The 27,616-nt window shown below is 38.0% G+C and overlaps 1 protein-coding gene across 1 annotated transcript; it reads right to left on the bottom strand.

Moving 5' to 3' along the window:
• Positions 1 to 2,981: 2,981 nt before the first annotated feature.
• On the bottom strand, positions 2,982 to 25,140 carry LOC131156521 (probable methylenetetrahydrofolate reductase (NADH)). The gene is made up of 11 exons (XM_058110278.1): positions 25,028 to 25,140; positions 24,234 to 24,899; positions 23,915 to 24,058; positions 22,029 to 22,202; positions 20,757 to 20,930; positions 20,547 to 20,647; positions 10,133 to 10,244; positions 6,899 to 6,979; positions 6,588 to 6,765; positions 3,428 to 3,762; positions 2,982 to 3,313 (listed from the first exon to the last, which is right to left on the bottom strand). Exons 2-11 carry the CDS (start codon positions 24,630 to 24,632, stop codon positions 3,230 to 3,232), a joined length of 1,782 nt encoding a protein of 593 aa, XP_057966261.1. The 5' UTR covers positions 24,633 to 24,899; positions 25,028 to 25,140; the 3' UTR covers positions 2,982 to 3,229.
• Between the last annotated feature and the right edge of the window lie 2,476 nt (positions 25,141 to 27,616).

The following is a 27,616-nucleotide window of genomic DNA, read 5'->3' as shown; positions in this document are numbered from 1 at the left end:
CAAAATCTAGAACATTTTACATATAACATTTCATTCCACACTTATTTGAGTATACATCAATCATATCATTTTCAATTCGAGAATACAGTTTAATACAAATACAGGTACGATCATCTCATTACTCCAGTTTTATACAACATACGATTTTCCAACAAAAATAGAGATGATACTCGAAACCCCCAATTTTACCAAAATTTGTAACCCATAAATCCTGCATTTTCACCTGATATATTTTCCCAAATAAGTAGCCAAAACATACATACAATCGTAAACTACATGTTTACCGATTCCGATTTCAAAAATAACTGATATAAACAGAATCCCCTTACCTTTTTCTCGAATACCAAAATACGAACTCTATGGCTCCAAAACTACGAACCGAGTTCCCAAAACCTAAACATCCAAGAACTATACGTCACTATAATTCTTACTACCACATATATATATCGAAACGAAAATGAAATCCCTTACCTCGGTTTTGGGTCAAAACCCAAAAATCCTCAAAACGAATTTTTGATCCGCTAAAAACGTAGAGATTCCTCCCCTGATCCACACAGTAACATCGAATCATTGAATTAAGCGACGAATAGCGAAGAATCGAAGAGAGAAGGAGAGATTCCGCTGGTTCTAGAGAGAGAAAGGGAGAGTTTGAGTTTACTTAGCCTCTAAGCAAAGTAATAGGATATTTATAGCCCCTTTAACCCAGCCAACCTCATCAACGAAACAGCGCCTTCGTTGACGAGCCGAAGAAGGGAGTTCGTCGACGTCACAATGGCTTCGTCGACCAATCTGAGATTCAGAATTTTCCAGAATCTCTCAGTATCTCTTTGTTGACGACCCATCGACGAACCCCTGAATTTTGTCACCGAACAGTATAAAGGCATTCGTCAACGAGAACAATGGCTTCGTCGACGAAGCCTGCTCAAATTACCCTTTTACCCTTTCTCATTTATTTAATCCACATATCTCGAGTCGGGTTCTTACAAAAAGAACTGATATAATTTATTCCTCTAATCTGTTTCCCGAAAAACAACCCAAAACTCCAGAAAATCGAACCCCTAGCTTTTCCCAAATCGGCCAAAAAAGGAGCTCCTACGAGCCTGGAAGAAAGAATCGTGACCGAAGTGTATGCACGTACTCTAAGTAGGCTTAGGAGAGCGAGAGCAACTAGAGAGAAGCCAAAAATCCGAAACCCTAGCGGAGGGAAACAAGAGGATTTTGGATTTTCTAAAAAAATGAGCTCACTTCTATTTATAGGTGAGCAGCCCAGGACAAAATCGTCGACGATTTTCCCTATTCTCACAAAATCGTTGACAGTTTGGCAGTTGACTCGCCCATTTGACTGAAAACCGTCTTTTGGGAATTAACAACAAATTCCCAAAACCTTTGAGAAACAAAATATAGAAAGAATACAGGCCAAAGAAAAATAAATCACACGCACCAGACAGTATTTACGTGGTTCGGTAATTTTGCCTACGTCCATGGAGTTGTAAGGATTTCACTATTATCAAGAAGAAAAATACAGAGAGTGCAGCGGTACAATGCTCTCTCTCTCTCGCTCTCTCGCGAAGTGTGACCTCTTGCCCTAATCACCCAAAAAACAATCATTTTATATGTTGTGCACAAGGTTCTGAATGGGCTACAAAACGGACCCAAAAAATTTTCTCAAGGGATAATTTTGATAATTTTATGATAATTTATTATGATAATTTTTGCATGACTTGTGCATTTTCTCTTTTATTTGCATGTTGTTGCATTATTATTTGTCTTTTTTTTTTTTTTTTGAAATGATGTATTTAAATAATCTAACAATAAAACTTAACAGTGTGAGCAATGACATCCTTTCAAGACTCTCAAGGTGAGAGTTGTTGCTGCAATAACGAAACTATTTTATATTAAAAGGTTGGTAACTTAATAAACATAGAAGAGATTAGAGTCTTGTTTAATCGAGTCCAAAATGACAATCAAGCTAATTAGATACCATTCATGGAACAAGTGTATGGAAGAGCGTAAATATTTCCTTTATATAACTATACTCTCAAACCCTATTCTGATTAAGTAGACCAAGATCACTAATTATAGACCAAGGGCAAAACTGAAAAATCAATAGAATTTAAACGATCTTACCACCCTTAGTAAAATATCAAATTAGTGACAACTTTGTTGAACACATTGAAACCCCATCATCTCTCACCACTAATTTAATTGTCCACCAAGTTGAGGCAATTCCATTCTAGGATGTATTCAATAGTAATATAATGTCACTTTTCGACAAGTAGAGAAAAAAATTATAGAAACTATTGTTGATTATCCATTAACTAGATAGGCATTCATTATTTTCAAAGTATCCTCTAAATCTAGATCAACCTTAAATAGCCCCAAGTTTACTAGTTTCATTTTCGAAACCATTTTCAGAACCAGCTAACTAAACGCACTTGAGTCTTAAAAATTCATAATACAATCTCTTGTTTACATCTTGAAAAATTACAATATAAAAACTCAAAATTAGATCCTTAACTGGGGCCCAAATATACTTAAATTTATCAGCTTGAATTGTGAATAAATAAATTTACTTTAAATATTAGCGACTCCGAGGTTATGCTATTGGTGGATTCCAAAAAAATTGGAGTTCCGCTATTGGTGGATTCTGAAAATATTCACCTAGTACGTCAAATTTAGTGAAAATAGGGTATCACAATATACTTAAAGTTTGACTCACAAAGTACACGATTTTGCTCATTACTTGTGCGTATGCTGGTTGTGAGCTTGGCCTTGTTTCGATTGTTTTTTTTTTTCAGATATAAATCTTGAATTTGAATAAGTGAATTTAGACCAAATTTAGCACAATTTTATATTATATTTTATATAAATCAACACTTCAAATTAAAGCCAGAGCTCTTAAGCTCCCAAACAAAGAGAAAAACTACCTTAAAAGTGGAATGGCACTGAATATAGGATGACAGGAAGCAAAATCCAAATGATACATTGAACACATCCCTTCCAATTTATTGGATCAAATATTATGTAGACAAAAAAATGATCCTTGCCATCGAATTTAATGTTTAGGCCAACAGACCAACAACTGTTTCAAATAAAATTTGCTAATGACACTGGATATATCAAAATCCCAATGAATTACATTATTAAACGAAGTTATACTCCAATACCTTTATGGCTTCAGGTGGCTCCAAGAGATCAGAACAAGTAGAGTCAAGTAAAATTGCTCATCTCAGAAATCATTAAAAACAGCAAACAGATCACCATGAATGTAATCGTTATCTACCAAGCTGACCAAGAAATAGCTGTTCTGGACCTGGAAAAAAAAAAATTGAAAAAATGGAGCCTTACCTAATCAAATCTTTGCCAGAAGAAATATATTAGTCTATTAGTATGTACGTGTACTGTGCATGCACATAAAAGCACCAACCTCTTCAAGCATTTTTCTAGATGGATCACCCTCAGGATATAATTGAGCCCATCCTTTAGACCAGATCTCGAATGCCTCATCCTTCCACACTATAAAGCTGGCAGGATCGACAACAGTTGGTTGGGTGATCTCCTTAGCTGGGAAAACCCCCCATGTCACCGCATTCACATCCGTTTTATTTATGTTAGACATCCAATTCTCTTCTTTGTTCACAGCCATGTAGGTAAGATTTGGGTGGACCTTGCACTTCTCAACAAGTGCATTCAACTTTTCTTTGGAACAAAAAAATTCCAAATAGGCTTTCTGGTAAACATAACCACCTGGACCCCCCCAACCTGCAAAGCAGGACTCAGTTATGCCAAAAAACTTACAAATCCAACTGTCAGAAAAGCATTGCATCAGCCATCAAAAAACATAATTCATCATTATTTGCTTGCATATATATGTGTCTTTGCAATTCTGATTTTTTTAATGAACACTAAATTTCCTGCCCCATATGGCTATTGATTTATTTTGCTGATGTTCTTAATTGAAAATTTTTAAAGGATTGTTTACTGAATTTATGAGATGAAACTCATCTCAAGCCTCAAGTGACAAAAAAAAAAGGGGCTTAAGGTGTGGAAAGAAGATGTTATTTGCATTAAAAAAAAAAAAAAAACACTCGAATCTGGGGACAGATTTTGTTTGAGCAGTATTTGGGGTCTTAAAAATTGAAAATGGTTCTTCTTAAGTGCAAATGGCACTGCTGATGGCATCCTTATCGGTTGGAAGCGAGAGGTGATCAACCTTGTGGAACATAGTTCCAGTTCTTTTACTTTATCCTCTTGCTTCAGACAACATGCTGAGAATTTATCTTGGCTCCCTACATGCGTTTACGATCCTGAACCCCTCTAGGTACACTTTCTGAAAAGAGCGTTATCATAAACAATTGGAATACCTGTGGGTTATATAGAAGGCAATTTCAATATGGTCCTATACTCTAATAAGCATTAAAAAATTTCTTAGACTCCATTAAATGGACATTTTGATCTCCTCTCATTGGAGGTTCCTTTACTAGGTCAAAGGATAGGAAAACTCTGCCTTTTACAAGGATTGACAGCGATAAACCCCCAAAAAAATCCAAACGTATGTGTTCAATAGAAGCCATGACACCACTCTATCCCATAGCAAACAAGGAGAAGTGACACTGCATGCCGTGGTGACTTATTATCAGAAATATTTCATGAACAGTATGAGTATGCTGCAGAATCCTGATATAGTGAAGGGGAGAAAGGGTCTGGGCAAGCTAGCTAATTTGAAGTTTCTTCTAGATGGCAATGGTTTAAAGGGCTTTCTTAGTTTGCATTATGTTTTTTCCCTTCCTTATCTAGAAAAGCATGTAACCTATATATAAATAACAATAATTTAGAGCCTTTTTATAAATAATAAATAAAAATTCATTGAGAGGCACCCCCCCCCCCCCCCCAACCAAAATGAAAAATGAAAAAAAAAAAAATCCCCCAGCATGGCACTCAAGGATATTCCATTGAACAAAACCAATGATAAGGGCCAAACAGACATAAAGAAAATAGCAACTCTATTTCAAAGTTGAAAAATAAGGTTGAAACTTATCTTGGAAATTTGACATTTCTTTCTCTTCTACAGCACCCAAATCACATAAAACAAGCACATTGAAACAAGATTATTTTGCTTGGTCCACTCAATGCCCCCAAAATAAAAATAGCCATTACCTAGTTATCTAAACTTTCCGCCTTAAATGTATAATCTCATTTTATGATTAATGATATTCATTTTCACTACCAATGAGAACATGAAGTTCCCAAACTTGTGCATGCCACTCAGAATTTACTCCAGCATATGATCAACTGCAACACTTCCCCCAAGGACCCCCCACGCTTGCTGTGAAATGCGAGTAGACGACAATTCAAATGTGGATTCCATAAGAAAAAGATCGCCGTCCAAGGAGGTTTTTTGGGCTCAGATAGCTGCTTGAGAGAGAGTTCTAGTGCAGACAACAGATTTCATTGGTGTAAAGATAAGGAAGGGGCGCTTGGGTGAAAGTTTGTGCAGCCTGGTAAATACTACTCTGATCATCACGTCTGTGGGAGCAGAACAGGTGGTTTTAGAATTAAAGTTCTGGAGGGGAGGCAGAAGCAGGAAAAGAGATCAAACTCTGTGGAATGTCATCCCTCTTTTGCTGTTCTAGCTCATCTAGAGAAAGAGGAACCTCAGAGCTTAATTTCTAGAGAAAATAATAAACAAGGGTCTTCTGTATGACAGTCCTGGTAACTGCCTCTTGTTTAAAAGCTTTAGCCCTCTTATCAAGTTTGTCGAGAGCCTGTTCTATGGATTCTAAATTTCTACCTTTAGCCCTTCTTGTTGAGTGACTCCCCTTGGAGCCACCTTTAGTTTTATCAATACAATACTCGTTCTTGTCCAAAAATATATAGCAAAGCAAAACAAGAACACACATGAGTCCCATCAACTCATGTCAGGGAGTTCTTCTTTTCTACTAAGTGGGAAAGAAATCAACTAGCTTGTATATTCAGTTAAGTTTGTGGCCCATCCAACCAAAAACGGGCCCTGGTCAAAGCAATAGGGGTGGCTTCTAATTTTGAGTGGAGGATTTTCAAACCTTCTTTAAACCATTCATAGGGTTTTTAACTTTGATTTGGCTTATTTGGATTATGTCTTCATACGGCACTCAAACACAATAAGTAGCCTATCCATAATCATAATTTGATCTAACTGAGAAGATTGCCTTTTTGGTGTGTAATGTGGGCCCCATAAAAAGTGATGGGAAAAGTTAATATTTTTAAATCGTCTTATTCGAACCCTCCACATAAAAGTATAATTAATTATATATTGTGTATGATGTATGATATATTTCACACACACACACACTACAATATAACATTTTGATAAAATATATTTTTTTTAATAACTGGGTTCTTTCCCATTTATTAAAATAAAATCAATATTTTTCTACTTCTATTCTGAAGTAGGGTTGAATATTTGAGATATTGAGCTCAACGCCCTTAGAATGCTGAAAATCTAGACTCTAGAGTCTAGACACCTAACTTGATTTACTTTAAGAAGCTGGAATCCCTTATCATTTGTTTCTTTGAAATGGACACACATAAACACATATTGTGCTTACCAACAGACGGTGAGTCAGATTTTGCCCCATTAACTGCAGGCTGGCTATTGATGGTGAGAAAACCCTTCATGTTAATATTCCCCAAATGTTCATTTATGATCTTTGTCTCTGGCTGAAGCCCATCTAATTCCGACCAAGGGCTACTTCTCAGTTTCCCAAGGCAGTGTTTCATAAATCTCTGATATATAGCAAAAATCAAAACAATCACACTTAAAGGAAATTAAATCTAGTAGCCTCTCAAAGAAGGAAAGCGAGATAGAAAAGGGTGGGGATGGGGAAGCCACTACATAAAATGAATGCTGGAACTGTACCTCTTGAATATCTTCCATGCCTTTCAATGGGACAGCCCACTCTTCATGAAGTTTTTTGTCACGAGCACGTGGTCGCATGAACTGTTGATAAAGTTAACACTATATGGTTATATAAGGGCAGTACTAATTAAAATAAAAATGAGATGCTTTTCAACTGAAAAAAAAATTACACTTTAATTATTATCAATAACAGACAGGATAGTGGATAATGTCCTGACAGTCTATGAAATGCATATATATCAATCATTGTATAAAGAAACATTTAGGACAATGCACATCTAAACGGATTCAATTTATACAGGGAAGATGATGGAGGATGCAAGACAAGCTGAAAGCCCAAAAATATGAGTCTAGAGATTATAATTTTCTATTTTTTTTGGGAAGTTAATTTTATTTATCTCAGATCTTCTATTTCTGTATATATTCTAAGGTTGTAAAATCTTTAGAGAAATATTTATAGAAAGATAGGTCTCTTAGGAAACTAGAACTTGAGTCCGAAGTCAGAATGCTACAAATATCTAGATGTATTGGGCTCCCAATTTAAGCTGAATGAACAATATTCAATGAACTAAAAAAACTCACTCTAACAGTTATCTGATTATTATAAGAGATACTGTCATTCTTTAAAAAAAATAACTAAATGGAAAGAGGTAGCTGTCATTAAAGGGCACCAAGGTGGGCACCTATGTGCAAAAAGACTAATAATAAAAAAAGGCAAATCCAAGTATGGAGATCTGGAGCAAAATTGTCCACACCTCCAAGTGTCTGTACTAATGTATCTTTTATTGGCTGTACATTCATCTTGACTTTCTCAAGGACTCTCCTATTCCCCTCTCCATAACAACAAGAAAACATCCCTGGGTATACAGTCCACATCTTCCTCCAACTCAGAATAGCCTTCTTCCATTTCCGATCATGGACTAAAGAGTTGATGCAGTTTTCCATAACCTAGCATAAGTAGAGCATTGCCAAATTAGGCAGGACAACTCCCTGGCTACTAAATAGTGGAGAAGGATATTGTTTGCGTCTTCCTTGTCCTGCTTGCAAATGTAGCACCGGTTAACTGAAGTCGTCCCCCTCCTTTCAAGATCTTCCTCAGTAAGAATTGACTCCCAAGATGCCTCCCACGCCAAAATACAGAAAAAGAAATGAAAGAAATAAATAAAGTAAGAAAACAACTTTCCATTGTACTAGCTTTTGACCAAGAATTTGAAATATGAACCCCCAGTACAATGAAAAGCATCCTGCCTACCTTGGTTAGTGTGATGACAAAAGAAAACAAATTCTTTAGAATAGAAAGAATATACAAAGTGAAGACTAAGAAATCCTCCTACACAAAACGAAGAAAACAATTGAATACAACAAACAGAGAAAAAACAGCCATCAGATTAATAAAGCTATCCAATCTCGTTGAATTGTAGAAAACCTCACTCCTTCAAAACAACCAGCAGCAGGATGCCAGAGCGAAGCTAACTAACTAATCTTCTCCAATAATAAAGAGGAATTCAGCTTTTTTCCCTGTAAAAACTCGAGCATTACATTCCAACCACAAAAGCAGCTGCTTCCCTCCTACTATCAAAACCAGAAAGAGATTACTAACAACAACAAAGAGGAATTCAGCTTTTTCCCCAAAAAAATTCGAGCATTACATTCCAACCACAAATCCCACAAAAAACCAAAAACCGCATGCCTCCACAAAATAGCTGCTTCCTTCTTACTATCAAAACCAGAAAAGGAGATTACTAATAATTACTCCATAACTCTAGACAAACCCAATTCTCTCCCACGAGACCAAAAAGCTTATTCCAAATATTCCAAGCAAAAGTGTAATGCAGAAACAAATGAAAAGCTGTTTCTGAACTATCAAGACATAAAGAATAACATCAGGAGAAAGTGCTCCTGCCCTGCAACAGATTGTTGGTGTTAACTCTATTAAGAACAACCAACCAAATAAAAGCCTTGATTTTTAAAGGAATATTGTCCTTAAAAATAGTTTTCTAGAGTAGAAAGGAGATATTAGCATTAATCAAAAGATCAAAGAAAGATTTGCAAGAATAAACCCCCGAGGCATCCGAAGACCAGGAGCAACTATCCCTCCTGAAAGAAGGGTAGCAGTTCAACAAATTTCTCCAGAAAAATCAACAAAGAAGAAAGTCTCTCCACCTCTATATCATTTACAATTCTATGAAATCAAATCCAAGGAGGACAAATTAGCATGACTTTGCTTTGTTTTGCATTAAACAAGTTCATACTAGCCATGTTAATAGCGTCGCAAGATAAACCACTCTTCTCCAAAGAAAAATTCTAGCATTCCTCTCCAACCAGACACGCCAAATAATGGCCATAGCAGTGCATCACCGCAAGGCTTTCCTATCTTTCCCTCTGCCAAAACCCCTACATATGATAGTACAAAAAAACCTTTGAAGTGGATACCTAATAGTTTATTCCGGACACCCAAGTAAAGGCACTGAAGAAACAGACGTGAACAAGTACTTCCACTCCTCAAACAAAGGACACAAACATCCGGTGACAGTCCTATTAGGCCTTCTCTTTTTAAGCAAATCATTAGTATTAATTCTTTCAAGAACCGCAGTCCAAGTAAAAGCTTCTACTTTTTAGAGGGCTTTAGCTTTCGAGATCAAAGAATGCAAACCAAAAGGATCCATATTAGGGTCACAAGTCAAGTAGGCAAAAAAAGACATACAAGAGAATTCCCAAAAGGATCTAAACTCCAAACCCTTTTATCACTTCCCCAAATGAGCATGAAAATAATCAAGCAAACTGATTAAAAGAGCTCCAACTCATTAATCTTTCTATCGTTAAGATTTATGACAAAATGGAAATTCCAAGTGAGACTATCCCCTAGCAAAAAATAAAAAATAAAAAATAAAAATAAGGGCATCATTTTGTGTCCTTTGTAAATGATTCTTCACATATGACCTGAGTCTATTTGTTAAAAGATGGATTTGAATTTTTAAAAACTCAATTTGGAATTAGTATCCAAATTTTTCAATCCGGTAATGCACTTGAATTTGTTCAAAATTAGGGTCTTTCCAGATTATTTTCTATGTTAAACAAACAGTGTATATGTATTTCGACCTCAATTTCCAGTATCATTCCACTCCTAATTATATGTTGTTTCTTTTAAGCAATCAAAAAACTCAAATCATTGACGAGATAAAATTTATTAAAATATGCAGATACGATAAACCAAGCCCCATAAATCATGCTTACCTGATAGTCAGCCAGTGCACCATATGATGGATTACAAGAATCGCCCCATCGTCCACGTGGGTATTGGTCCCACCCCACAGTCCTTGATATGTAGCTCTTTGGACGATTAGCCCTACAATCATTGGCCAAGAAAAATCAGATGCTTGGAAGAATTTCTTATAGAAATCAGTCCTTAAAGTTCATAGAAGAAACAAAAGAAGGTAAAATTATCAACTAGAGATACAGATTTGGTGGGTCGATTGGGAATGAAGAACTGCCTATATTTGTTGCAAAGCCTCAAACCCAAGAAAGTGGGAGACTTATTCTCGTAGAAGTGATTCCTAGAACATAATAATGTGATACTAATAGTTTTATGCCTTCTTAGCCCAGTTATTTTGATTCAATGCCCCAAAACTACACCTGAATCCTAAAGTTGAGAGTCCTAATTCCACTAATTCTGCAATTTCCTTCACAAACTCTAACCCTAAAATAAACTTCTCTAATTTTCACTATTCAAATTTGCAATAATATTTAAAAGCAAATTATCCTATTGGGATAGTAAGCAAATGTTAAGGTGGGTGAGTGATATAATATTAAAAGACAAAATAAGAAACGAGCATATACGCAATCGTTTAGGCATAGCACCAGTCAAACACAAGATAAGGGAGTGACAGCTTAAATGGTTTGGGCATTTGAAACGAAAGCCTAATAGAGCACTTGTGAGGAGAAGTGAGTTAGTTATTGTTTTTGGCATGAAAGGAGTAGGGGCAGGCCTAAAATAACTTAGAATGAGGCAGTGAGGAAGGATTTAATAACCCTTAATCTAATAGAGGAAAACGCTCTCGATCGGGTGAATTGGCGGAAAAGGATACATGTAGCAAACCCCACCTAGTGGAACTTAATGCTTCTTCTTCTTGTTGTTGATACTGTTGGGGTAGTAAATCACTAAATCTTCCCATTGGTAGCCCTAGATCAATTTCGTATGAGAACTTTGGTTGGGGAGCATGTCTGAACAAAGCAGGAAGATGTTTAAGGGAAGATTTAGTAACTAGCACAAAGATTTGCTTTTGAAGATAATTGCAAAGTTGGGATTGTTAAGCTCGCATGAATGATTGTGAGACCTATGATATGCAACATACAGCTAATCAAATGGCTGGAGGTTGGGCAAAACAAGATGCAAAAGGGTCTAACAGCAGAGCAGAGACAGCTGCCAACAATGAGCCAATTGATCCTCCTATAATCAACCCTAGACCTATTCGAGAAAGAATCGAGCTGAAAGGGTTGCTAGGAGATACAGTACCCATTATGATGTATGAGGCAGATTGCAACACCAAGATCTGCTGGGAGACATACAAAGAAGGTGTGTGGAAGTTCTCAGTTTTGTGGGCAAGAATGATCCTCAAACATCTATTAACTGGCTTGCTGCTGTGGATAATTATTTTGATCAGTCTGAGATAACTCAAGATCATAAAATTCAATTTGCAAAGATGAAATAACCTGTGCATGCAAAGGTATAGTGAAGAAGCATCGAGGACCATATTCATTGAGGAGGGCAGCTACTAGTTCTTGACTGGGAAGAGATGAAATTGAAGTTGAAGGAAAAGTATATACTAATAGATCACAAGATTGGTTTTATTTTTTTAAATAGCAAAAAAAGAGATTTCATTAGTAAGAGAAGAATTTACAAAGAGGAGATAAGGCATCTCTCACCAAAATTCTGGAAACATCCAGAAAAAGGAACTAAAGACACAAATAAGTACTTTAAATATCAAAACAAAGATTTCCTCCAATCTCCTTGAATTTCCAAAAATCTCACTCCCTTAAAGCATCCAAAGCCAACGCACCATAAAGGATCCAAGTTATAAATCTTTTCCCAAACCAGCTGCCTATTCAATTTTTTACCCTGAAAAAATCCGTGCATTGCGCTCCAACCATAAACCTCACTGAAGAGTGTCACAAACATCAAGAATCACATTATGATTATTCACAATTTACGCACTATGCCAGCTGGAAGCATCAGCAGTCCACTGCCCTTTGCAAATCTGAAACAAAGTACTGAATCTCTCAAGGCTCTCTTATTCCTTTCTTTCCAAGCACACAAATAGATGGTGAGAGAAATGATTTTTAAAGTCTTGCATTTCTCCTTGATGGCTCTAATGCCTTTCCAAGCCCAAATTTCCCATCCCATGGAATTTGCAGTAACCCACTACTATCCAATCAAGGACAGAGCCATGTTGCACAGATTTCTTGTCCAGAGGCAGTGGAGAAGGATGTGGTTAACTGATTCTGCATCAGCCATACAAAGAAAACATCTATTGGTTACTGTTAGCCCCCTTTTCTGCAGATTGTCTAAGGTTAAAATTTTTCCATGTGTATGGACTCACAAAAAAAAAGGCAACTAATGAAGGGGCTGCTCTCTTCCAAATACGAATCCAAGGGGAGTTGCTGCAATTTATTCCTGTCAGAGACAAACTTCTTGTAGATCTAACATTGAATACACCATTTCTGCTCAAACCCAAATTGGTTTGTTGGGGATGTTTTGGTACCAGAAACTATAGAGATTGCTGTAGAAGTCAGAGAATGCATGAAGTTCCCAATCTGCCACATTCCTGGAAAAAAAAGGAATATTCCATAAAATCCCCTGATCATAAATTTGGAGATGATTACTGATGAGGGCATCTTTGTCACAAATCAATCTATAAATGGAAGGAAAGGTAACTCTAAAGTTCCTATCGTCACGTCAAACATCATGCCAAAAGTAAACATTGGCCAGATTCCCCATTTGAATTTTCACAGGGTGGAAAAAATTATCCCATCCTGCCTAATAAATTTCCAAACTGCCACTCCATATGGTCCCCACAACTAGTATGTGTTATCATCCATTATGCTCAAGCTCATACTAGAAGCTATGATTTCCCACCTAAAGACCAGCTAGGAAGGTCCCCTTTGTGTCCTCTCCAATCAAAATGAGCTCACTTTTTCTTCAAGCTTGAGACAGCCTCAAACCCTAGGAAAATGCATTGAAGGGTAGGGATATGAAGGGGATCCTCTTCGCTAAAAATAATTGTATCTTCTGCAAAAAGGATATGAGAAACTTCCGTAAGCCTTCCATTTTTTCCCACCTTGAAACATTCAAAGATCCCTCTTTCAGTGGCTTCCAACAACATGAGGCTAAGCATCTTCATCACCAAATAAACAGAAAATGGAACAAGGGATCCACTAGTCTCAAGCCTCTCAAGGAGCGGAAGAAACTAGATGGACAGCCATTAATGAGTAGTGAGAAGCTCAAAGTTTTGATGCATTGTGCAATCCAACAGCACCAAAGCTCCCCAAAACCATGTTCCTAAGAATATAAAGGAGGAAGTTCTAGTCGACATGATGACATGCTTCCTCCACATTCAGCTTGCACACTATACCCTTTGTTCCCTCTTTCAGATAGGCATCCACCACCTCATTAGCTATAAGTGATGCATCCATAATCTACCTTCCAGCCACAAAAGCATGTTGACACTCACCAATGACTTCCGATATTGCTTTTTTTATCCCCTCGATTAGGACTTTGGCAAGGATTTTATAAATGCTCCCAACCAAGCTTATATGGCGGAAATCCCTGATGTTAACAGCCCCAACTTTCTTCAGCACAAGAGTGACAAAGGTCGTATTGATGCAACTAACAACCTTCCTAATCTACGAAACTCCTCAAAAATGTTTATAATGTCATGCTTGATGCAACTGACAAACCTTCCTAATCTACGAAGCCCTATACATGTAAACTAAATATATGCTAACTATACAAATTATATATATTAAAATATTAATTCAATTAAATCGCCCGAAATTTTTTTGGTCAATTTTAGGTTAGGTCAATATGGAATTTCAGTTCGGTTTGGTTAACAAGATTCTTTAACCAAACTCCCATGCTTTAACCACATTCAAAGAAAACAGGGGTTGGAACCCATTTAATTCCCCCGATGCTAAGGGAAACAGAGAAGTGATCAAGAGGGGCCTAGGAAGTAAGCTCTGAATCACATTAGGAAAGTGAATTTCCAAGTCTAGCAATATTAGGAATCTGTCAATCCTTGAAAAGGAAGGCGGCCCCCTAAAGTTAGACCAAGTGAAAATTGCCATAAATGAGGGAGATCGATAAGGGCATTCACACTGATAAAGTCAAGAAATTCTCTCATGCATCTAGTCAGAGGGTTGCCCCATTTCTTCGTTCAAATAAATTACCATGTTGAAATCACCTCCAATGATCCAAGGAGCATCCCACCTACTCCTAATCTCAAACTACTCATTCCAAAAAAGATATCTAGACGGTCCTGTCAACGGAACAGCAAATAGAAAAGCAAAAGATTTCTTTCCTTACTTCAGCCAACAATTATTTCCTTATTTTTCAATTCATTATTTTGGACAGTTAGATATATTTAGTTTACATGCATAGGGCTTGACAGATTATAGTTTACATGTATAGGGCTAGAATCATGCTAGAACTTATTTACTTTCCATGTATAGCATTCTTGTAAAGTCTATATATAATATACAGAACTCAAGGCCAAATCATTTGGCCATTCACACAATACTTTGACATGGTATCAGAGCCAGCCGACTGCTAAGTTTTTTTCCCCCTAGATTTTTTTTTTTTTTTTGGTCTTCTTGGTTTCGGAGGTGTCTCTCATTTCTGTGGTTGTTGTGGCTTTTTTTCTCTTCTGGAATTTTTTTGTTCTCTATTCTTTCAGTACTTCTGTGGCTGAGTGCCTGTCGTCACAACAGATTTTATGGTTAGCCATTTATATTAGTGCGGGCAACAGCTTTCTGTTGATGTTCCTGGTGCTTCTCTGTCTCAGCACAGCAGGTTTCTGTCCTTGTGCTTCTCGACAAGCAGGCAACAGTTTCCTGTTGCTGTTTCTAGTACTTCTCTGTCTCGGCACAGCAGGTTTCTGTCCTTGTGATTTTTGGCAAGCAGACAACAGCTTTTTGTTGCTGTTTCTGGTACTTCTCTGTCTCGGCACAGTAGGTTTCTGTTCTTGTGATTCTCGGCACAGCAGGTTTCTTGGTTCAAGACTTATATTCTAGTGCAGGAAGGTTGGTCTTGGTTCTATCTGTTGCTATTTCTGGTGCTTCTCTGTCCTTGTGATACTCGGCACACCAGTTTTTTTTTTGTTCAAGATTTATTTTTTAGTGCAGGCAGGTTGTTCTTGGTTTTCTTTGTACTTGCATTGATTTATTTTTTGAGCTTCTAGATTTTATGATGGTCTTTTTATTTCGACACAGTCTCTTTTTTTTGGCTTCTCGATTTTCTCCTTTATTTAGCATCGACTCCGCACTTGTGTGTGCAAAGTTCACAGGAAACGATTATTCTACATGGGCTTTTCAATTTGAACTTTTCCTAAAGGGAAAATATCTTTGGGGTTATATTGATGGCACAGATTGTGCACCCAATCTTGATAAATCCAAGGAGTCAGCGGGCTTGTCTTCATGGGCTATGCTTGATGCTCGGACTATGTCTTGGCTTCTTGGCTTGGTTAAGCCACATATTGTCCCCAACTTGCGAATCACACTGCTCAATCCATGTGGACTTATTTAAAAACAATATATCATCAAGATAACGGTGCCCGTCATTTTCAGTTAGAGCATGCAACTGCCATGTTTCAACATGACAATCGTTCAATCCAAGACTATTACTCGGGGTTTCTGACTCTTTGGAATGAATATTCTGATCTGGTTACTACGGATGTTCATGTTGCCTCTCTTCCCATTATTCAACGTCTTCACGAGACTAGTCGTCGTGATCAGTTTCTTATGAAACTCCGCCCTGAGTATGAATCTGTTCGCTCGTCTCTGCTGAATCGCTCTCCTGTTCCTTTTCTTGATGTTTGTTTTGGTGAGTTACTTCGTGAAGAACAGCGGCTTAGTAGTCAAATTACTCTGGCACAATCTCATGGTAGTTCAGGGTCTGTCCCTGTGGCTTATGCTGCTTAATGACGAGGACCGCCTGCGCATTCTAGCACCTTGTAGTGTTTTTGCTGCAAAGAATTTGGGCACATCGCTGCTAACTGTTCCAAGAAATTCTGCTCTTATTGCAAGAAGAAGGGTCACATTATCAAAGAAGAAGGGTCACATTATCAAAGACTGTCGTATCCACCTGCAGAATCGTCAGGCCTAGGCATTATAGACTTCTATTATTGTACACTCCCACAGTGACTTTTGTGACCCCTGGCTCTTCTTCAAGTGACTCCTTTGTTCCTGCACCACCTACAGTGAATTACTGCACACCCGAAATGGTGCAATAGATGCTAATTTCAGCATTATCAGCAAGGGGGCTCTAAAGTAACAATTCTACTAAACTCTGGTATGTGGACTCGGGTGCCTATAATCACATGACAAATAATCCCACTACCCTGTGTCATGTTCGGCCCTATGCTGGTTACAATCTGCTATTCAGACTGCCAATGGCAATTCTTTGCCAATAGCTGTTGTCAGAGATGCCTCTTCTAAGTTCACCAATGTGTTTCTTGCTCCTCAACTTTCCACGAATCTTATTTATGTTGGTCAATTAGTTGATAACAATTGTGCTGTTAATTTTTCTAGTAATGGTTGTGTTGTGCGGGACCAAGTAACGAGGGAGCCGATCACGAAGGGACCTAAAGTGGGGCGCTTGTTTCCACTACTTTTGCCTATTCCAACACGTTCTCCGGTTTCTTCTATTAAGTCTTTTGCTTGTAATAATGTTTCAGATCTTAGTATGGTGTGGCATCGTCGTTTAGGCCATCCCAATACTCAGATCTTATCTCATTTATTGAACTCTAGTTTACTTGGTAATAAAGAACGTTCTTCTTTATCTCTTGAGTGTGCCTCTTGCAAACTTGGTAAAAGCAAAACTCTTCCCTTCCCTTTGCATGCTAGTAGAGCTCCACAGTGTTTTGATCTTTATCCATAGTGATGTTTGGGGACCTTCCCTGGTTAGTTCACATAAAAAATTTAAATACTATGTGACTTTTATTGATGATCATAGCAGATTTACTTGGGTCTACTTTCTTCGTTCTAAATCTGAAGCTTTTCCAACTTTCACTGAGTTTTTAGCGCATGTTGACAATCAATTTTCTGCTTTTATTAAGACATTACGCACAAATTCTAGTGGTGAATACATGTCTACTGAGTTTCAAGCATTTTTAGCAACTAAAGGTATTATTCATCAACATTCATGTCCTACTACTCCCCAATAGAATGGAGTAGCCAAACGAAAAAATCGTCATCTCCTAGATGTGGTACATACTCTCTAACTAGAATCCTCTGTTCCATCCTTGTTCTAGGTTGAGGCTCTGAAAACTACTATTTGATTAATCGTTTACCTTCTCAAGTCCTACTCGTGGAGTTTCCCTATTTCTGCTTATTTGCTAAGCAACCTAGTTACGATAACCTCTGTACCTTTGGTTGTGCATGTTTTGTTCATTTACCTCCTCCTGAGCGACATAAATTATCTGCTCAATCTGTTCAATGTGCATTTTTGGGATATAATGTGTGTCAAAAGGGATTTGTTTGCTATGATCCTACATTACATCGTACACACATCTCTAGAAATGTTATTTTCTTTAAAAATCAACATTTCTTTCTTGTGTCCTCTGTACCCTCCTCTTCTACTATAATTCTCCCCTCCTTTGAGGAGCTGTTTTCGGATCCTCATCAAATCAGTTCTCGTTTTAAACCAAATATTGTGTATACGCGACGCTCCCGCCTATAGTCTCTTTTGGTAGCTCATCCGATATCTGATCCTACCACGTTCCAAATTCAGTCAGTTGCGGCACCTCCAAAACCTTTGGTACGTCGCTCTTCTCAAGTGTTTGTACCCTCAGATAGGTATGAGTTTCCCTCTTCAAGTTCTGGCAATTCTGTTTCGGCTCTTATTGCTACATTGTCCAATTTAGATATTCCCACATCCTACTCACACGCTGCCAAGTATGATTGTTGGCGACAAGCTATGCAGGAAGAAATTGCCGCTCAAGAGAGCAATCACACCTAGGACATTGAGCCTTGTCCTCCCAGCATTGTTCCTTTGGGTCGTAAATGGGTTTACTTGGTCAAGGTATGATCTGATGGAAGTATGGATCGTTACAAAGCTCACCTTGTTGCACTTGGGAATAATTAGGAATATGGTGTCAATTATGAAGAGACCTTTGCTCCTATGGCTAAGATGACTACTGTTCGTACGATTCTGGCTATTGCTGCTTCCAGTGATTGGCCACTACATCAAATGGAGGTCAAGAATGATTTTCATCACGGGGATCTTAAAGAGTGTATTTATATGAAGCCACCCCCGGGCTTGTTTCCCTTTCCGACTTCACATGTGTGTAAGATTCGTCGCTCTCTTTATGGTCTCAAACAAGCTCTGAGGGCCTGGTTTGATAAATTTAGCACCACTTTATTACAATTTTCATTTCAGTAGAGCAAGTATGACACTTCATTGTTTCTTCAGAAATCAGACATGGGTATTGTTGTTCTTTTGGTTTATGTTGATGATATTGTGATTATTGGTTCCGATTCTACTTTACTTGCTCAATTCAAGACTCATCTCTCAGAGTCCTTTCATATGAAATATCTTGGGTCACTCACATATTTTCTTGGTCTTGAGGTGAATCGTAGTCCCTCAAGTATTTCACTCAATCAACATAAGTATGCTCGTGACTTGGTGGCCACAACTGGCCTTTAGAAGGGTACTTCTGTTGATACTTCCATGGAATTAAATGTCAAGTCTCGCAAAGAGGAGGGTGACTTACTTGTTGATCCCAATTTATACCGAATGTTGGTGGGTAGTCTTGTCTATCTCACCATTACTAGAACCAGACATTTCTTTTGTTGTACAGCAAGTTAGCCAGTTTCTTCAGACTCCTCATCATCTTCATTTGGCTGCTGTCCGTAGGATGATTTCTGGCACACCTCATGCATTGATCCTCCTATCCCTACCCCTATGCCTTTAGATGAAACTTCTACTACTCCTTCGAATCCATTAGTTATTAACCCAAACAAATACTTGAGGGTTTATGAACGATGAAAAGCAAGCATAGACATCACTACCACCATGCATCTACCTTTTCTTTCGTTCATTGTTTTAACTTCTAGCCCTAGAGATCCATCCTAGCGTGACTTTGATTTGGTAATTGCGCACAGAAAAAGGTACCCCAACATGCATTCAGCAGTCATTAATTGCTTATGCTATTGCTTATTTAGTTTTAGTTCAACACCATCCTAGTCTTATGCCTTCTTTTGCCTTGTCAAACCTCACATGTTGAAGCACTAGCTAACCCTGGGTGGAAGCATGCAATGCATATAGAAATAAATGCTTTGACCATTCAAGAGACATGAGAACTGGTGGATCTTCCTCCTAGTAAGCAATTGGTTAGATGTCATTGGTTTAAAACTGTCAAATATCTTCCAAACAGCTCTACTGAACAAATTAAGGCTCAATTGATTGCCAAAGGGTACACTCAAACATATGGTTATGATTATTTTGAGACCCTCACTCCAATTGCCAGATTAAATTCTGTTCATGAATTGATTTTCGTTGGCAATTAATTTTGATTGGCCTTTATACAAATTAGTAGTAAAAAACAACTTCTTGTATTGGATTTTGCAGGAAGAGGTATACATGGAGCAACCTCCTAGGTTTGTTGCTCAAGAGGAGGATGATAAGGAATGTAGATTGCATACGGCCATTTATGGTCTTAAGTAGTCTCCTCGAGCCTAGTTTGACAAATTTAGTGAGGTAGTCTCCAGGTTTGGTTTCATTCAGAGCTACTCTGATCATTCAATCTTTGTTCACCACAACAAGACAAATGAGGTGCTTCTAGCAGTTTATGTTGATGACATCATCATCATTGATAATGACCAAGGCTGGATTGTGGATGTCAAGCAGTGGCTTCAAGAAAAATTTTAGAACCTGTGGTTACGAAGAATTTTTTTTCAAGAGAGGGTGGCCCAAGTCAAATTGTAATTGGTTTCTCAAAACAGAATTTCAATATTTGTACCATACTTATTTGAGCAATATTTAGCTTTTTCCAAGCCGGGGAGAGATGATACTTATTTTATGGATGATATCAAATAAAAAATTATCAATGTTTGTTGCAAAGCCTAACACTCTAGAATGTGAGAGGCTTTCTTCTCCGAGGTGTGATCTCCAAAACCTATTACTACGAGGCTTATTGGTTTATACCTTCATATCCAAATTATTTTGTTCAATTTCCCCTTTGAACTACATTTAAATCCCTAATTTTCTATCTTTAGCTCTACCTACTATTCCCAAATTTCCTTCACAAAACATACATGTATTTCCCTAATTTTCCTCTAGTTGTCTAGCATCGATTTCCAAATTTGAATACAATGCCATGCTTGTGCCTGATTACCAATACAAATTTTGAAGTGAACTAAATTTCCATTCTCTTACCAGAATATTGGTCGTACGTCTTCTTTTGCGCGGAAAGCATTTGTAGGGCGTCTCCATGGCAAGGACCTTGATACTTTGGTCTCTTCAATTAATCCAAGATTCTACCAACACAAGTATTTGGTGAGGCTCAAATCTAAATATAGTAATTGTAGACAAGCAATACCAAGCAATTCTTAAGCCAGAACTAGCTAATAGGATATAAGAAACAACCATAAGAATAGCCAATGCTGATTTCTCCATGTTTAGCGTATACAAATGTAATGTCTTGATCCCATAAGCCAAAATCTTTTTGCACATTTCAGTTCCAAGGTGAATTCCATAGGCTTTGACAGCTTCTTCATTATCCTTGATAGACTCCAAGGCAGCAGTAATCTCGGATGGTATCTACAATTAGTCATTGCATGCAAACTCACATTACAATATCAATGGCACCATACCAAACAGTCCATGAGACGTAACATATTATATCTACACAGTAAAACACAAGGAAGAGAGTAAATTTGCGCCTTTCAAGGAAAAAAAAAAATGGAAACACAACCAAGAACAATGGGTCTATACTGAAATTATCTTTCACAATATGAGCACAAAGGACTGGGATGCCACCCATTCCTATCTCAAGTTCTCGCCAATAGAAAAAAATTTTGATAGGGATTATTAATAGCAGCATATGTCAAGTAAGCTCAAATTTTTTTTTTTACATAAAAATAAATGCCAAATGGTACAAGTGTTGAAATTGTAAATGCATTCAAATAGTAAAACTTAGCCTAAAATAGAAGTGAAGACAAGGTACTTCTTATTAGGCTGTATGAAAATTCTCAAAATGGAGAAGGTTGGATCCACATCCTTCACATATCCAATTCTAATAAAATCAACCAACTGTAGGCCAAAAACAATCAACTTCAGTTTTATCCAAAGTTTGAACTTCTAAGCAGCCTGCATTGGTAACATTTCACAGAATAAAAAGAAGAGCATACAACAAAGAGGACAAAAAATCCTCAAAACACAACGGGGAAAAAAAATGAAATACAATCAGCTTAACATAGCCTTCCAATCGCACTTTAACATCCTACAAATAAATTCCTTCAAAACAGCCAGCACAAAAAGCCCAAAGAGATGCCAAATACCATATCCTATCCCAACGCATAGGTAAAGTGATGTAGAACAAATATAGAAACATAAAGAAAGAGAGAAATTAAGGGAGAGAAACAGAGAAAAGAAGAATAAGAAAGAGAAGAAGGGAGGGACAGAAGGACAGAATAAAATAGACACAGAGCAGAAAATAAAAACAGAAAAGAGAAACAGCGAGAGAGAAGGGAATAAGAATAAGAAGACGAAGAAGAGAAGAGGGAGAGGGTTGCAGGAGAAAGAGAGAGGAACCAAGAAGCAGTTCTAAATTGTACCCCACAAAGCATATTCCACGATACTCTTCGGATATAATTTGCCCCAAAAGTTTTGGACAGAAATGCATAAGAGGTATCATACCTTAGTTTTACAAAAACCAGTCATGCGTAAGAAGCCCTTGTAGTTGTTAATGGGCATAATCCCAGGAACAATGGGACAAGTGATTCCAATTTGACGACAGTCATTCACAAATTTGAGGAAAATATCAGTATCATAGAATAGTTGAGTGACAATGAGATCCGCGCCTGCATCAACCTATAAATAAACATGCATTAGTACATGAGGGAAAATACAAGATAGAGGCCACTAGTGCAGGAACATTCAAAAAAAACTCCAAATTCTTTTTGACATGCCAAAAAGTTTTCGTACACAATTACAAAACAGTCCATTTTGCAACAAAATTCCGTGAAGAAAGGAGAAGCTTGATCCTTTTCACAATAAGAGTAATCCACAATAAATGTCGATAGAGAATAAATATCTGAACAATATCCTTCTATTGAATGACAACGTTCACAATTTCACAAATTTTATACAATTCTAGGTCATCATACAAAGGCATTCAAAACTTGTAACAAAAGCTTTACTTTACTACAAAGCTAGACAATGCTCAAGTGGAATGCTGGACACTCAAGAATCAACCTTAAAGATTCACAGCCATATATTGAATGAGAATCATACTCTGTAGTGGAGCACTACATGTGGCAGGCCAATAGTTACTTGGAACATAGTGCATATGGGTTCAGGTTACGGTAGAAAAACATCACTATCATTCTTACTCAATTAAATTATAAAGGGCGTCCCCGGGCCGTAAGGTTCCCCACTTTGCCAGGGTAACGGAAGGGTCATCACAGTGTACACAACCTTACCCCTGCTTTTATTCTTACTCAATTAAATTATGCAAATTATAAATAAACAACAACAATTAATTAGTATATTAATTTGTTTATTTTAATGAAAGCTAATGAGTTAATTTTTTAGTAATGATATCCTTAGTGAAAAAATTGTTGGGCTCTTTAAATAAATAAACCAATATAAAAATTAAAAAATTATAATTATAATAAGTATTCAAGCAAACGTGTCAAACACTATTGGGTTCCTTCTTTCCACACAAAAAAAGGAGGGGAGGGGTTAAATTCCTCAGTCACTTAAACAGCTTTCTTTCTCTCTCTTTCACCTGTTTGAAAATCCACCCACCATTGCAGCAGCAGGGAGCCCTCTTATCTCACCATTGCATTCTTTGCAGCCCTCTTCTCTCAACATCGCATGTTGTGCAGTAGCAGGAAGCCCTTTTCTCTCACCTTCACGGGCTTCATAGCAGCAGCTTTGTGGCAGAGATTTCCCGTCTACCATCTCCCTGGCAGTTCTACCATTCATTGTTCAAGCACAACTCACACTCAAACTTCAACAAAAATTTACAACTTTTCTTACTCTTTGTTTTGAAAGTTCTGAATATTTTCAAATGATTTTTATTTGAAATTGTTAACAAATTTAGTTCACCATTTTGGCTATCTGGATCCCTACCTCCATCAATCCAGGGCGCCATTGACCCTCAACTTGGTACGGGCAATCCTTATTGCAGTTCCAGGGTGGAGGTGAACCAGGTAACTATGGGCAGGCAGGCCCTTAACACAATAACTCATATTGACCACATAGGCACGGCCTCAAAAAGTTAAAGAAAAAAAAAAATAGTTGAAACTCGATGAAGGGCTTATAGTTTGAATATCTATTTTTTCCCTGAATTAAAACACGGGATAGAGAGCCGATTAGACATTTTCTCTTCCTTTTTTCGGCTGGAAAGAAATTTTAAGTTGCACGTTGTCATGAAAGCTCTCTCTCTCTCGTGTGTGTGACTACGGTTAGAAATGGCCATCACAACTAGTAGGCATAATAACACAAAGAAACACGCACGAACGAATTCACCGTACAAGAAACAGAGGTAAGGTGTGATTTGCGACGCAACATAATACCTTCCTCTTCAAATAAGAAAGATCGTTCTGATAGCCTTCCAGAGTAGCTACGCCATCACTTTGTATGACATCAGGATGTGCCTCTGGATAACCAGCCACAGTAATGCCAAAATAGTCACCATATTTGGCTCGAATATGCTTCACCTGCAAAGACATAAACAAAGCAATCAACCGCGAGCGAGTCAGCGAGAGAGAAAGAGAGAGTAAGAGAGAGACAGAGAGATTACGAAAAAACAAAAACAAAAACAAAAACAAAAAAACAGATTTAAGGCCTAGAACAGAAGAAGAAGAAGAAGAAGGGGATATGGTTAATTGGTACAAGGTCGAGAGCGCAGGCAAAGCCTCCTTGGATCTGAACAAACTTGTCCTGGCCGTGAGGGGGGTCGCCGCGTAGAGCGAGGACATTCTGGATGCCATTGGACTTGATGGTGGTGAGGGCGTGATCGATCTTCTCGACGGGCATGTTGGTGCAGGTGAGGTGCATCATGGTCTCCACGCAGATCATGTTCTGCATTCTGTTGGCGATGTCTAGGGTGAGATCTGCAGTGGAGCCACCTGCTCCCCAGGTGATGTCGCAGAACGTTGGGTTGTGAGCCACCATCCGATCCATCCTCTCGAACAGATTCTCCACCCCATCCTCCGTCTTCGGCGGAAAGAATTCGAACGAGAACACCACCTTCCCTTCGCCCGCCGTCCTGATCTTCTCGATTACCTTCATTTTCCTGCCCCCAGTTTTGCTTTGACTTCGCTTTTCTATTTGCTAGGAAAATTATTCTCAATGAATAAGGGAGCTGAACTTAGAAGATGGAGCCGTAGAGTCGACAGCAGCGGCAATGCAACACAGAACCCACCGTCAGACAGGAGCCACCAAGAGGTCGGAGCCGTGAGAGGGAGGCACGGCGCAGCGACGTACCGACAGAACAATGCAAGAGGCCAGGTTAGGTGAGTTGAGGCAGCCGAAAAGAGGAATCTCGCATCTCACGTTCTGCAATTGAGTTCGAAAATTTAAAACAAGAAAATCCTGAAATTACAAACTTAACCTCGACTAGATGAGAAAATTGGAAGCGCAAGAGGAGGAGGAAGAGGAGTTTGCGTTGTACGACCATCATATACCTGCAACACCTTTACATTTTCGTAGGGAGATGTCTTTCCGAAGTGCCAAGTCCCACTCCCACCAACCCACCCACCCACTCCTCTCACCAACAACCGCGATATGGAGCCCACCCACGAACAACTGAACCCTGAGGAGTCCATATAATTAAGTAATTATTTAAATAAATAATTACCAAAATTATATGAGTCATTTTACTAATTTAATCTATATACTAATAACTTTTCCTAACCATTAACTTCTCCATGGATAAATTCTTTGTTTGGTTTGACACAAAATCAAGATAGAAAGTGTGACAACCTGCTTAATTTTTATATTTTTTTTTATATTACAAAATCACAAAACTCAACTTAACAGATCATCATTCACCTAAACCCGTAGGTACTAGGGTTACATCAGAACACGTAACGGAAGCCTGAGCAGCAGGAAACATACAATCACAATATTATAAATACGAAAACATTCATCACTTTACCTTAAATACCAGAATCACTATATCCACTGTATTTCAGTATATACAATGACGACCTGCTTAATTTTCACATTTTTTTTTTATATTACAAAATCACAAAACTCAACTCAACAGATCATCATTCGCCTAGACCCGTGGGTACCAGGGTTACATCAGAACACATAACGGAAGCCTGAGCAGCAGGAAACGGAAGCCTGAGCAGCAGGAAACATACAATCACAATATTATAAATACGAAAACATCCATCACAATTACCATAAATACCAAAATCACTATATCCACTGTATTTCAGTATATACAATCCAAAAACAAAATCTAGGGACATTTCCCACAAAATCCAATTGTCCCTACTAAAACTTACCCTTCAAAGAGGGCAGACAAACAGCACTAAATCAGTGGGGCTTTTCCCGCTCTCCTATCTGGGGTTCCTGAAAAATTTATAAAATTTTGGGGTGAGACACCTCTCAGTAAGGGAAATAAACTAATTCAAGTGTGTGGCAACATGAGTATTTCGTATTATACATATACCATACAGAACATATTCAGTAAACTGTTATGCCAGATCTGGGAAAACATATATATCATCAAAACATGGCAAAACATACATCATTTTCATAAACATATATCATCTCATATAATAATAATACAATAACATTTCTGGTAGGTTAGCTGGTTGTTGTCATGTATTACCCCTACATGACTAGGTTGTGTGGCCCAAAGGCGGGACCTGACAATGGTTGGCCGACCACTACCAAGTCAAAAGTACAGTCCGTAAGTCTGATGGGTCTGCTAGACCTAGTCCGTACACTAGGGCGCTCACACACTTCTTAAAAACTATATCGACCATCCAATCTCACACCACTTCGTACAACGACATTAACACAGATATCATGATCATGATGACCATGGACACATAGCAATAGTACCGTGCAAGTGTTAGCCTAGATCAAGCCAACCAGGTTCTGATACCATATAACATATATTGAAACTGTGATACGTGGATACTTCATATCATTAATTTTCAAATCAATCATATCATTTTACATATATACGTATATCATGAAAATCATTGGCCCGTGCGCCAACAAATCATATCCATAACTCAGCTTGTACGTTGGCAAATTACATCCATAGCTCGGCCCGTACGCCGGCAAATCATATACATAGCTCAGCCTGTACGCTGGCAAATCATTTCCATAGTTCGGCTCATACGCCGGTAAATCATATACATAGCTCAGTCTGTATGTCGGCAAACATATCAAAATCTCGACTCGTACGCCAATTTTCCATTATAAAAATCTGTATCATTAACACATTCCCAGAAAATAGTATTTCATATTAATTTATACTCATGCCACACTAAACAGGTTTTTCGTATATTTAACATATCATCACTTTCAACAGCATTTTCCCAAATATAAATCATATATAAATATATTTATTTTCTTAAAATCAAATGCTATAACAATAAACATATTTTTCATAAAATACTAGCTTAATTTATCCCCTTACCTGATTCCTGAAAAGGCCCTAAGAAAATTTGTCCCGCACCCGCAGGGTTCCCCGTTCAACACCCTAAAAAATGGAATTTCCCATAACTAAAGTTCAGTATTCCTACGCGTACTACGCTTTCTTCAATTGTCAAAAATCCAAATATTGAGTAGAAAGTCTTACCCTGAATTTGGGATGGTTTCCACCTCAGTCCCACCGATGATCCGCTCTGGGAGATTTGCAGAGAACTTTTCCAAGAGTGTCGTCGTGGATTCAAATCCTCGAACTAGCGAAAATTTGGCCCGAAATCGAAGAGAGAAGGAAGAAAAACCGTGTGAGGAGAGAGAGAGATTCGGCATAGGAAAATGAAGTGAAATTCACATTTAACCCTATTTATACTGCGAGATTCATCGATGAGCCACGTCACCTCGTCAACGAGTCCTGTAGAAAGTTCGTCGATGAACTTCAACCCTCGTCAACGAATTTCAGGCTTCTAAAAATCCTCTCTCGGTATCTTCTCATCGACGAATCTTATCCTCATCGACGAGCTCCTGTTATACCCTCGTCGACGAGTCCCTTGTATTCGTCGATGAGGAGCTGAAAAATTCCTCGAGATTATTCTTTCCAA

The sequence above is a fragment of the Malania oleifera genome, chromosome 5 (genome assembly GCF_029873635.1).
Source record: "Malania oleifera isolate guangnan ecotype guangnan chromosome 5, ASM2987363v1, whole genome shotgun sequence".
NCBI lineage: Eukaryota > Viridiplantae > Streptophyta > Magnoliopsida > Santalales > Ximeniaceae > Malania > Malania oleifera.
Note: the sequence above shows the minus strand (reverse complement) of the source record. Positions and strands in the feature narration are given on the sequence as shown.

Bases quoted from the DNA above. Each gene is read 5' to 3' on its own strand.
- LOC131156521 (XM_058110278.1), bottom strand. From the start codon at position 24,632: ATGAAGGTAATCGAGAAGATCAGGACGGCGGGCGAAGGGAAGGTGGTG. The intron at 10,245-20,546 runs GTAAGAGAATGG...CAATGATTGTAG, and splicing joins GACGTACGACCAATATTCTG to GGCTAATCGTCCAAAGAGCT. The intron at 6,980-10,132 runs GTAAGCATGATT...CTTTATCAACAG, and splicing joins GTGCACTGGCTGACTATCAG to TTCATGCGACCACGTGCTCG.